Consider the following 13,523-nt stretch of genomic DNA (forward strand, 5'->3'; position numbering starts at 1 on the left):
ATTTTTATTATAGTGTTTGGAATATGTCCACTTTGAGAATCAGGTGCTCAACATTAAAAGTTTATATTTATTTACTAATTTATGGCATTTTATCCCACATTAAACATGAATTAGATTGGAACCTGGGATCATTTAATTTTTTTTTCCCGGAGAGAGTAATGCATTGCCCCCCCCCCCCCCCAGGCTCTCTCCCCAGCTATAGCCAGCTCTGCAATTTTGAGGGTAGGCGCAGAGGTGGACGGGGGCGCACAGAGGTGGACCGGGGAGAGAGCCTGTTGTTAAACATTTACCAGCACGCCACTGTCTAGTGCCCACCCATCCAACCTGTTGGCCCACCCAAAAATTGCCTTCTGGCTACGCCACTGCAAGTACATAGGATCTCTAAGGGAGTGATTGGGAGAGTTGATGGCATGGATGGGCAGACTGGTTAGGCCATATGGTCTTTATCTGCCTATATTTTTCTATGTTTCTATGCTGTTCAATGCGCCTCACAGAACCTGGGACCAATGGCAACTGCCGGATTTGGGGGGTGGGGGGGGGTAGGCTGAAGGAATGGGTATGCAGTGCACTGGCACAGGTGCTGTGTGAGGTCAAGTGACCATGGGAACAGAGGAATGACAAAGTGGCCTTGCTGTGGAGCATGTGCACTGTTGCTGGGAGGTGAGGATAGGCAGTGGGATAAGGCAGGTGTGCCTTTGGGTGGCTACATGCCATTTTGTGAGCAGCTGGCAACATTATCAGTATGTAGGTATGGGACAGCACACAAGGGGGGGGGGTGTCCAAATTGGTGCAGCCCCTCATTTCAGCATTTTATGCTTAGTGGAGGTGACCCCATCATTACTTGTCATTGGATATTATGGACATTCTGACTTCAGCAATGGTTTGTTGCCTGTATAATGACAACTGTAGAAACAGTTTTGCAACTGCAAAACTAACTCACTGTATATGACCCTGCCTATGATTGGTTATTGCACATGAGTGGTGATGTGATCCTGGAGGGCACTGCTTCACTCTCCTTTCCAGGCTATTCTTTATGGATATCCAAGCCCTCATGGAGACATTGTGGGGTGGCAGGCAGTGGTGGTGTTTGAATATCTCTCTCCTCGGACCCAGTAGCTCTGGCTCCTGCACTGAAAAGTTTGGCTCCCTGCGCAGAGACATTGTTCTGCACACTGAGGAATGTGCAGAGGTATATATGAACATTTTGCACATGGGGGGAATGTACTGCTGTTGCCGCGGATATTTTCTCAACACGGGGACCAGTACTGCCTTTGCACATTTTACATAGTGTATTTCCAATTGGCAGAGACAGAGACTTAAACATCTATGATGTCTTTTTGTGTGTGTGTGTGTATTTTTGAATATCGGAAAACTTTTATTTACTTCTTCCATTATGGACTTGGTTTTTTACACATCTTCCGATTAAACTTTTTTAATCGCCATTTGGACAGCCTATCCCTCCATATGCATTATTTTCTTTGTATTGTTATTTATCTTGTAACCTGTTGGCATTATCAGTAGAGGAGGCTAAATATGTGAATGAAAGAATACGTAAATAAATATAAAGTGCCGGGTTATGCATGTATCAAATACAAATTGGGTTTATAAAATGAGGGCCAAAATGTAAGGAAAATTTTAATGATTATTCTGTAAATATTTTTTGAGAATAATAATATGTTTATCACTTTTTTGCATTAAAGATATGTATCAACATTTAAAGAAAGTGTGAAGTATGAATCCAAGAAAAACAAAACCGCACATAAAACCATGGGACCTGCTAAACTTGATGTACCATCTCCTAAAGAATACTTACTGAAACATTCTAAAGAGCCGAAGCTACCAGAACGTAAGTTGGTGATGCAACACATAGCACCAAATTTAGTTCTAATTTTATTAGTCTTTGTATTGTACTAGTCATTTATTCTGGGCTTTTTAAATTCAGATTAACTGTATTGTTTATAATGAAGTTATTCTGCCCGATATTCAGCCTACAGAGGTAAGTGGCGTCTGAGCCGCTCATAGCTGTGAACTGAACTGACCCTGGATATACAATGCTGGGGCACGTGCGGCTCCTGGCATTGACTATCCAGGTCTCAGCAGTCACCTGGAAATTATCTGGGCACTGGCCATTTATTCAGACTGGTGCCCAATTAACTTCACTGCGTAAGTTAGGACAGCCTTTATGCTGTCCGAACTTTATGCAGTTACTTAGCCAATTAGCAGAATGAAAATTGCCATTAACCGACTAAGTAGGCACTCTGGCCATGCTTCGCCCCCCAGCCCGCCCCTTAATAACTGGTTAGGAGAAGGCAGACTTCATATGAGAAAAGGATAAAACGGCTAGGGCTGTTCAGCTTGGAGAAAAGAAGGCTGAGGGGAAATGTGATAGAGGTCTATAAAATAATGAGTGGAGTAGAACAGGTAGACGTGAATCGCTTGTTTACTCTTTCCAAAAATACTAGGACTAGGGGGCACGCAATGAAGCTACAAAGTAGTAAATTTAAAACGAATCAGGAGAAAATATTTCTTCACTCAACGTGTAATTAAACTCTGGAATTCGTTGCCGTAGTAGTAAAAGCAGTTAGTTAGCAGGGTTTAAAAAAGGTTTGCGTGGCTTCCTAAAGGAAAAGTTCATAGACCATTATTAAAATGGACTTGGGGAAAATCCACTGCTTATTTCTAGAATGAGCAGCATAAAATTTATTGTACTGTTTTGGGATCTTGCCAGGTACTTGTGACCTGGATTGGTCACTGTTGGAAACGGGATGCTGGGGTTGATGGACCTTCAGTCTGTCCCAGTATGGCAATACTTATGTAGTTAGTGGCAATATTCAGTGGCACTAACTGGTTAATTGCCACTGAATATTGTGTGCTGGATTTCACAGCGAGGTAACCTCTACTCCCCGTTAAGCCCTTTTGAATATCAGGGGATTGTATCTAAGTTTCTCCTAGGACAAGCAGGATTGGGGGAAGTAAATGTTGATATATTATTTTGTCACCATTTCTTCGTTATCTCCTTTCTTTTAAGCAAAAGATCACATTCTTGCTCTGTTAGTCATTTTGTACAGGTTTGAAGACCTGGTTGTTCTTAGGATTGGGGGATAATAATTTTAGGAAGGTCTTCTTTGTGCTGCTGGGCGTGGTGGGGGGGGTAATAGAAGAAAATGAATGATATTTTTATGTTTGATTTTTAATATTGAAACTTCTTTGATAGCCTCTTTGAGGCTAGTAGGCAGAATATAGGAATTTTAAATAAATAAAGCAGATTTATAGCATGTTACACTTCATTTGGAATAGAATTGCCAAATCCATATTATTCTTAGAATTAGAAAACCCAAAATGTAGTTGGATATTGTTATTGTAAATGGCAGGTACATTCTTCTAACCAATGTCTATGTGTGAATCCAATAAAGTTTAAAAAATGTAGAAAAACTGTAAAGAAGCTTATGTGTATAGATTAGTTACATAGGGGTCCTTTTATTAAGGTGCACTAATAAATTGGTTTGCGTTAAGTGCCATGCAGCCCACAGGTATACAGTGGGCTACACAGCATTTAGCATGTACTAAATCCATTAGCGCACATTTAGTAAAAAAGGCCCTTTAGGTTGGAAGCTGCAGAAAGAGGATACTTTCTCCTTCCTTTACCTCTGCTTGTCCAATCCTATTATCAGTTTTTCCTTGAAACAGCACACATATGTCATTGGATAAATAATTAATCTACGACAATTTATTTATTTGCTACATTTGTATCCCACATTTTCCCACCTATTTGCAGGCTCAATGTGGCTTACATAGTACCGTAACCGCGTTTGCCAGTTCCAATATGAACAAATACAAGGTGTACTAGTGGTAGAATAAGGTTCATGTATGGTAGATACATTGGAGGGATATAAGAGAGGAAGAGGGAGAGTTGGGGTGTGTCCATTATGATCTTTGGTTTTGTTGTGTTGCAGGTACTTAGGTTCTTATGTTGGGTCGGTGGGATATGCCTTTCTGAACAGGTTTGTTTTTAGTTATAACTTGTAACTATTGGGTTGGAGGTTGGACTTGAAACAGAGGCTTTTTCCCTTACCCTTTAAAACAATACGAATGCACCTCACCGAGTTACAGTTGTTGTGTGTTTTTGTGAGAGTTTTCTTTTGCCAATTACTTTGAGAGTTATGTTTATATAACTGAACTTTTTAAAAAGGTGCATCATTCACCTAACTGGTGAGGATCTCCAAGCCCTCACCACCTGAAAACATCCATAGTCCGTCGAACCCTTTGTCAGAAAGCTGTACCAGTCGGTGGTGATGCTCCAAACTATTAATACCACCACCATGGGCATATTCAGTTCATGCATAAGCATTGAGCATGCCTGCGACGCTGGTGACTAGGGCTCGGAGTACTGCCTTTGACTGCTGTGCTTTTCTAAACATGGATCTGTGGGCTAGGGATCTTCACCAGCTAAAGTATTTAACTTTTAATGTTTACGGTGGGGGGGGGGGGGGGCGGGAGAAGGGAAGAGGAAATGAATGCCTACCCAACCTACCCACTGGCCCACCCAAAAATTGCATTCTGGCTACACCTTTTTCCAGGAGCTGCCAGAGTGATTGATTAAGGTAGTAGCTTTCCCCACCTGGGGAGAAACGGGCTCCTGCACTACATTTCCCATGAGATTGAGCTTCCTTCCCAGGCTGTCTGCTGGCTGTCTCCCTCATGTTCTCTTTCCTGTTACCCCTTCCCTAAGACGCCTGTCTTGTCAGGCTACAAGATTTATTTTTCTTTTTTCCTAGAGTTGGATTGTACAACTCTTGGGTAAGGATATACCTCAGTCTTTGTTTCTCCTTTTCTGTTTAAAATTTGGGGTTTACCTGGGAATACAAAGAGACTATTCCTTATCCTCCTTTTATCCCAAGCTCCTGTCCTATTTTATGGGTCAGACTCTACCCAATCTTCAAAGCAATTTAAATGGGCAGGAGAGGCTTCTGTGTGCTTAAATCTCTCGGGGACACCCAACTGCCAATGTTCATTTACACTTAACCAGGCACTGCCATGAATATTGGCTCTACTGGACATCAAAAAGGTGAGCAGGTCAGCGCGGTACAGTGGGAGGGGTTGAGGAAGAGCCAGCAGTTATGCAGTCACTGGCAAAATTCAGTGCTGGGAGCAGGCAAATTTAAGCCCTTTGATCTCTATGCTTCTGGCCTTGATTCCCCTCTCCTAGCTGCAATCCCTGGTGGTACGTTGGGGCAGTGGTGGTAAAGATAGTACCTCAAAGCTGCTGCGAGAAGTCACAGCAGCCATTTTGGAAAGGCAGCCCTAGGGGGCTTTGCTCCTGCTCCTCCCTTTCCCATGCTGGACCACCAGACATTTCAGGTTAACCTGGAGAAGGCCTATCCTGCATTTTGGAAGGGTGGGAGGAGGTTGGGGGGGGGGGGTTGTGTGATCAGAGGGCGGGAGGAGGGGGGCTGCCTTGGAGTAAGTTTAAGAGGGGAGAAATCAGAGGGTATCCAAACATTTTGGTTTTCTTGTGCAAGCCCCAGCTGATATTCAGCTGGGAATCACATAAACTCCGAAGGCTAGCCCCACTTAAATTAGCACCCAATATTCAGTGCTAGCCAGTGACAGTTAGTATTTAAAAATAACACTGACCACTGCCAACTGAATTTTGACCCAAGTATTCGTTAATTGGCACATGTTGTTATCTATTATTAGGTTTCAATTTACTGTTTTCATGTTTTAACTCATTTATTGTATTTCTGTTTATTCTTGGTTATTTTACTATTATGCTGTTAACAAAATTGTAAGTTTTATGTTAAACTGTACCTGCTGTACACCACCTTGGGTGAATCTCTTCATAAAAGCAGTTAGTAAAATCCCAATAAATAAATAAATCTGTTATTGAATTTCCCCCCATAATGCCATATTCCCCCTGGAGCTGTTCCAAGGTACTCATGCCCTCATGGTCACTATCTAAGAGATTCTGCATTTTAACCAAGCCCTTGGCCTTCCACTCCCAAACATTTTATTTCCTATCGTTAGGCTAAAAGCTGGATTTCTTAGCAAGGACAAGTAGCATGACTGATGGCCTCATCCCTATGTCTCTCTCAAGCTGCCACCATGCCTTCTAGACTACATTAATCACATCATTTTGCTTCCCATGTAGCTGCTTGTGACCTTTCATTTGTATTATATACATGGGAGACACTGAACTCCACATAGCATCCATTAACACCAGCAGGGACAGCTGCTCTTCCTCACTAATCCTTTCCCATAAAAACTGCATTTGGCAGACCAAGTTATGTGGGGTTGAGACCTCCTGCGGAGAGTGAGGCCAATGTGGAAGGACATAAGGAAGTAAAGCGGAGAGGTCACATATGGTAAACATTGTATTACTGTGTTGGGGCAATCCACAAAGTAGTGACTTATGAGATTGCTGATGGAGGATTTGGGTGGAAGCTGAAGAAGAAGGGAAGGTGAGATGGAGGGTGAATGAATGTGTTGATGGTATGAATGCAAGGGCCTTGGGGGGGGATCTGTTTGGGACTCTCTGGACAGGTAAAGAAAGGGACGGGGCTGGGAGACAGGTCCTCCTCCTTTTGTGGACTTACTGTTACATTAAAACAGAGTTCTGGGGTCTGTAAATACATGCTGACACACAGGGTCTTGAACAGGGTCTCTGCTGCAGCTGCCTTCATGCTTTGAATATGTAGGAAGATTAAAAGTTAATAAGAGAGTGTAGGGGAGTGGCAGTCTGCTGTTCTTGTTTTCATCAAATAGAGTCACATTAGATAAAAGTTTGGGAAACACTTCTGTAGACAGTAGGATTAATCAGACACAAAATCTCTTCTACCCCCCCCCCCCCCCCCAAGAGTTTCTTTACTCCTTTAGCTATGGAATTAACTCAGGGGACTGAGACCACAGCACACAGAAAGGGCCACACTTTCTGAGAACATTACATTAGTCCAGAGCTCTGGGAGAACTGTTCCATCCCAGCACCATGCAATGGCATCATCCACTTCTGTGCCTGATTAATCCTGTTGTCTATGGTAAGCAACATTGATTTCCATATTAGCAGAAAAGGATCTTTGAGGCATTGAAATCTTTGGCTTAGTGTGCAGCAGCAATCATAAAAGCAGATAAATGCTAGGAATTAGTTGGAAAGGAATGGCAAATACAGTGAAGAGTATCATAGTGCCTCTGTGGTACATTTGGAAATTCAGTGCTATGCCCACTTCTGATTGCCTTATCTCAAAAAAACGTAGTGCAACTAGAAAAGGTTCAAAAAAGGGCAACCAAAATGATAGAGGGGATAGAACTTACCTCCTCTCTACCCACCCCGACCCCCCCCCCCCTCCCATCATGAAGAAAAGCAAAACTAGAAAGGACTCTTCAGCTTGAAGAAGTGATGACTGAGATGGAATATGATAAGTCAATAAATCCATATGTGGGGTGAAACAAGCATACATGGAAAAGTTTATCTTTTCAAGAGCATATGAACTACCAAACCAGGTCAGACCAAAGGTCCATCAAGCCCAGTATCCTGTTTCCAACAATGGCAAATCCATGTCACAAGTACCTGGCAGAATCCCAAAAAGTAGATAGATTCCATTCTGCCTACTTCCAGGGTCAAGCAGTGGCTTTCCGCAAGTCTACCTTGTTAGTAATACTTTATGGACTTTTCTTCCAGGAAATTGTCCAATCCTTTTTAAACCCATTTACATTAACTGATTTTACCACATCATTCAACAATGAATTCTAAAACTTGTGCATTGCGTTCAATTCCGGTTGCTGAAGCTCAAAAAAGGTAAAACAGAATTAGAAAAGGTTCAATGAAGAGCAAATAAAATGATAGGAATGGAGCTCCTCTCATATGAGGAATGGCTAAAGAGGTTAGTGCTCTTGGAAAAGAGATGGCTGAGGGGAGATATGAGTGAGGTCTACAAAACCTTGAGTGGTGTAGAATGGGTAAAAGTGAATCCATTTTTTACTCTTTCAAAAAGTACAAAGACTAGGGGACACTCAATGAAATTACATAGAAACACTTTAAAAATAATTAGGAGGAAATATTTTTTTCACTCGGTGAATAGTTAAGCTCTGGAACTTGTTGCCGGAGGGTGCCGTAACAGCGGTTAGTGTATCTGGGTTTAAAAAAGGTTTGGACAGGCTTTTGGAGGAAAAGTTCGTAGTCTGCTATTGAGCTAGATATGGGGGAAGCCACTGCTTGCTCTAGGATTGGTAGCATGCAGGGGTTCTTAACCCAGTGCTTGGGGCACACATAGCCTGTCAGATTTTCAGATTATTTACAATGAATATGCATGAGATAAATTTGCATATAGTTGAGATGGCTCATGCAAATTTAGCTCATGCATATTCATTGTGGATGTCATGAAAAACAGACTGGCCTGGTATTTATTTATTTATTGTATTTGTATCCCACATTATCCCACCTATTTGCAGGCTCAATGTGGCTTACATAGTTTTGTTAACATAGTCATTGCGGGTTCAGTGTGGCTTACATATTTTGTAAGCAAAGTCATTGCAGGGTGACAGATACATTTAATATTGTATCGAGGTTAGGTAAGGGTAAAAGGAAGAAGAAAGGGGTGATTAGGTAGTTATAGTAGGTGAGTTATCTTGGCTGAGTGGTAATTATAGTAGGTGAGTTATCTTGGCTGAGTGGGTTGTCAGGCGGATTTGTGTGGCCGTTAGTTCTCATTGTATGCCTTGTTGAAGAGATATGTCTTTAGAGATCTGCGAAAAATAGTTGTTTTGTTGATTGTTCTCAGGTCTGTAGGCAGTGCATTCCACAATTTCATGCCCAAGTACGAGAATGTAGTATCGTGCATCTGCTTGTACTTTAGTCCTTTACAACTGGGGAAGTGCAGGTTGAGGAACTTGCGGGATGCTCTTGTGGCGTTTCTTGGAGGTAAGTCTCCGAGGTTTTGCATGTAGATTGGGGCGTCTGCATGAATGATTTTGTGTATAATCGTGCAGATCTTGAACGTAATGCGCTCCCTACGTTGGAGCCAGTGGAGCTTCTCTCTTAAGGGTTTTGCATTTTCATATTTAGTTTTTCCAAATATGAGTCTGGCGGCAGTATTCTGGGCAGTTTGTAGTTTTTTGATAGTTTGTTCTTTGCATCCAGCATATAGTTGCAGTAGTCCAGATGACTTATTACCATTGACTGTACCAGGGTGCGGAATACGTACCTCGGGAAGAAAGGTTTTACTCTTTTAAGCTTCCACATGGAGTAGAACATCTTTTTCGTTGTGTTCTTCACGTGGTCATCAAGGGTGAGGTTTCGATCAATGGCGACTCAAAGACTTTTCAAGTTTTTTGAGATAGGGAGAGAGCAGTATGATGTGGTTATGGTGGAGAAGTGTTTTGTGTTATGTTGTGAGGTGAGTACAAGACATTGTGTTTTTTCTGCATTAAGTTTTAGTTGGAATGCACCTGCCCAGGTGTGCATTATATGGAGGCTTCGGTTGATCTCGTTGGTGATTTCGTTTAGATCATGTTTGAACGGGATGTAGATTGTGACATCGTCTGCATATATGTAGGGGTTGAGGTTTTGATTAGTCAGCAGTTTGGCTAAAGGTATCCATCAGATTGAATAATGTTGGCGAGAGGGGGGACTCCACACTTGGGTGTCCATGGGGGTGATCTTTCCGCGTTCGTTGTTACTTGGTAAGATCTTGTGGTCAGGAATCCTTTGAACCATTTGAGGACTGTACCTCCTATTCCAAAGTATTCTAGTATATGTAACAGTATTTCATGATTAACCATGTCAAAGGAGCTGGACATGTCAAATTGTAGAAGGAGTATGTTGTTGCCAGTTGCGATTGTTTGTTTAAATGAGTTCATTGCGGTCACTAGAATAGTTTCAGTGCTGTGATTTGATCGGAATCCTGATTGAGAGTCGTGCAAGATTGAATGGTTATTTAGGTATTCAGTGAGTTGTTTTGCCACAATACCTTCCATGAGTTTAGTTGTGAGTGGAATAGATGCTACTGGGCGGTAGTTGGTTAGGTCCATTGAGCTTTTCTTAGTATCTTTTGGTAGCGGCGTAAGAAGGATGTTTCCTTTATCCGTGGGGAAGAGCCCGTTTTGAAGCCTGTGATTTACGTGGTTCGTGAGTTCTGTTTTGAAGTATTTGGGTGCTGATCTTATTAGATTATTAGAGCAAATGTCTAGTTTGCATTGTGATTTGGCGTATTTTCCAAGCCAATGTGAGAGTTCATTTGGTGAGATCATGTCAAAATTAGTCCATGATCAGTCTGCTGGGCATTCCTCGGGTTTTGGGTCTAGACATTCAAGGATATTTGTGTAATCCGTTGCATTAGTAGGTATCGTGAGTCGGAGCTTTATGATTTTTTCTTTGAAGTGATTTGCAAGATTGGTTGCTGATGGGGAATCTGAGTTGTTGGATGTAACCGTGGTAGTATTTAGAAGATTGTTTACGAGTGAGAAGAGTTTATGTGTGTCCTTGTAGTTTGGTCCTATTTTAGTTTTGTAATATGTCCTTTTTGTTTGTCTGTTTTGGTTTTGTAATATGTCCTTTTTGTTTGTCTGATAGTGTACTTGTATTTTCTTTGTAGTTGTTTCCAGTTTTTAAGTGTGTTTTCGTCTTTTTTCTTGCTCCACGCTCTTTCTAGTCTTCTGACCTGTGTTTTTAGTTCTTTTAGTTCTTCGTTAAACCATGGTATTGAGTTTTTTCTATGAGATGTTCTGGTTTGAAGTGGTGCTATATCGATTAGTATTGTTAGGCATCTGTTTTCCCATTCTTGGAGGAACTGGGGTGAGTCTGTGGGTGTTGTCCATTCGTCGGTGTAGAATTGCTGCCAGAATGTTAGTGGGTCTATTTTACCTCTCGTAGTATAGGTTTGTTGTTTTTGCTTTTGCTGTGTCTTTTTTATTCTTCAGTGGAGGGAGAGGTTTGCACTGTCGGACCATAGTCTGGCTGTCCATTTTGTGTCTATTAATATAATATTTGGTTCTGATGAGAGTTTGTGGGTGATGATGTCTAGTGTATGTCCTTTTTCATGGGTGGACTGTGTGTTTGGCCAGTGGAGCTCCCATAGTTGGAGGAAGTCTTTGCATTCTTGTACATTGCTTGAGTTAGTGTCTTCAAGGTGAAGATTGATGTCTCCTGCTATGAGAAGATTTTGGGTGGAAACACAGGTTTTCGATATGAAGTCCAGCAAATGCATTTGTGAGACTTGCCATTTGCCCGGGGGTCTGTAAAATAGAATTAGGTTTAGTTGATCACATAGGTTGGAGTGGTTGATTCTGACAGAGGCTATTTCGAGTTGGGGAAGAATGGATTCTGCTGTTGTTGTGACTGTGAATTGAGATTTGTAGATTATTGCTATGCCTCCTCCTCTTTTTCCTACTCTTGTCCAGTGGGTGATTTTGTATCCTGGAGAACAGAGCTCTGAGATTATTGGATCTTTTGGGATCGTGGATCCAAGTTTCGCTGATAAGTAGGAAGTCGAGATGGTCATCTGCAATCCAATCCTTTATTGTCGTGGTTTTATTGACTACTGATCTGGCATTGATGTATCCTATTTGTATTTTTTGGTGGCGTTCAGTTGGGTTTGAGGTAGTGATAATTTTTATCAGCTGTCTGTCTTCTTGATGTATAGGTTTGTTGTGTCTTTTCGTTTCTTTCTGTTGATTGTGACTGTGACTCGTAGGTTGTTTGTGCTGTTGTTTAATGTTTTGGATCGTCATGTTGTGTGTGGGGCGTGTGAATGGTTTGTGAGTTGTAGGAGTAGTGTTGTCTATGCTGTAGGTTGTGGTTGCGTGGTGGGTTAGGGAGAGACAGTAGTTAATTAGGAGTAATAGTTTGGGAGTGAGTGGTATGTCCCAAGGACTGGGTAGAGAACCCATGGTAGCATGGAATGTTGCTATTTGGGTTTCTGCCAGGTACTTGTAACCTGGATTGACCACTGTTGGAAAAAGGATACTGGGCTAGATGGCCCATTGGTCTGACCCAGTATGGCTATTCTTATGTTCTTATAAAAAGTATATTTTCTCCAAGTTGTTTAAATGTACTTGTGACAGTGTGGCTAGTGGACAGGTCTGGGCCCTTATTAACTACAGTCACACTGTTAAAAGTAAAGCAAAGCAGTTTTTTAAGATACAGGGAGAGTGATAACCTGTGCCTTTCACAGGTGAGGAGAAAAAAAACATTGATAAAGTCAGTCATTCTCAAGAGTTCTCTCTATGGGCAGCTCCTGCAGATGGATGATATTAGGATGTAGAAGTTATGGTGGATTATTATGAATCAGTCTTTGGGAAGAGAGAGGTTTTTAGCCTCTTCCTGAAGTTGAGGTAGCAGTTTTCTGTTCTGATGGGAATAGTTAGAGAGTTACATATTTTGACTCCCAAGTACAGGAAACAGAGAGCTGAAAATCTTCTGATTTTGAATTGTCTTTTGAAATGGTGATGCTAGCATTAGTTGTTGTTTCAGTCTGTTAGACTAGACCAGATATAGTGAAATGGTCTTAGTCAGCAGTTCAGAGGTGAAGCCCTGTAGGATTTGAAAAACTAAACAAGCAGCTTTGAACCTGAGTCTTTCTGCTATGGGAAGCCAGTGCAGTTTGTTTAGATGAGTTGAAACACTAGTATGTCTATTCAATCTGTATATTAGTCTTACAGCTGTATTCTGTATGATTTGGAGTTTTTTCTGATATTGACCCTTAATACCAAGAAATATAACTTTAAAGCAATCCAAGTGAGATAGGACTAACATTTGGACTAGTAGTGTGAAGGCTTTTTGGTTGAAGAACGGTCTGACTAGACGTAACTGTCTCATTTTTAATAGTGTTTTCTTCCATAGCGCTTTAATATGGAAAGAGAAGATAAGTGAAGAATCAAGCTAAACTCTTAATACTCTAGTTTCAGATTCGACTGTAAGGCTTTGACCATTGAACAAAGATATTGATGATGGGACTTCAACTCCCTGATTTCAGAACCACAAGACCTTGTTTTTTTGCGCATTCAGTTTCAGTTTATTGGTCATGGCCCAGGTGCTAACAGCAGTCATACCATTCGCTACAGACTAAGTTGGATCTTTGATGCTGTTACTGGTTAACAGAAGCAGGATGTCATCCACATAAGATAATAGTAGTTCATTAAGTCCCAGGTGTATTGAGGCAAGGGATGCTATAAAGAGATTGAACAGGATAGGTGAGAGGGGAGATCCCTGCGGGATCCTTCAGTTAGGAGACAGGTAGTTGGAAAGCTGGTTGTTTTTGCTTGACAGAATAGCTTTGATTTGAAAGGAATTTACTGAACCATTTGAACACAGTCCCTGTTATTCCTATCTGATCCAGGAGTTTGAGTAGTAATGTGTGGTCAACCGCATTGAACTCCACCGATATATCGAATTGGAGAAGAATTTCTTGGTTGCCTTTGCATAGGTGGTGTTCACATATGTAGTTAGAACTAGCAGGAATGTTTCTGTACTAAGTGACTATCTGAAGCCAAATTGTGACCAGTGTAAAATAGAAAAAATTTCCAGATAAAAATAG

At 41.5% G+C, this 13,523-nt stretch overlaps 1 protein-coding gene across 1 annotated transcript in view; it reads left to right on the plus strand.

The window, feature by feature from the left end:
• ENKUR (enkurin, TRPC channel interacting protein) overlaps window positions 1-13,523 on the plus strand; it is a 106,120-nt gene that overhangs the window by 20,373 nt on the left and 72,224 nt on the right. Inside the window, exon 2 of the mRNA XM_030199289.1 lies at window positions 1,701-1,846. Coding sequence (XP_030055149.1) covers window positions 1,701-1,846 — 146 coding nt within the window. The remainder of the gene's footprint in view (window positions 1-1,700; window positions 1,847-13,523) is intronic.

The sequence above is a fragment of the Microcaecilia unicolor genome, chromosome 1 (assembly GCF_901765095.1).
Source record: "Microcaecilia unicolor chromosome 1, aMicUni1.1, whole genome shotgun sequence".
Lineage (NCBI taxonomy): Eukaryota > Metazoa > Chordata > Amphibia > Gymnophiona > Siphonopidae > Microcaecilia > Microcaecilia unicolor.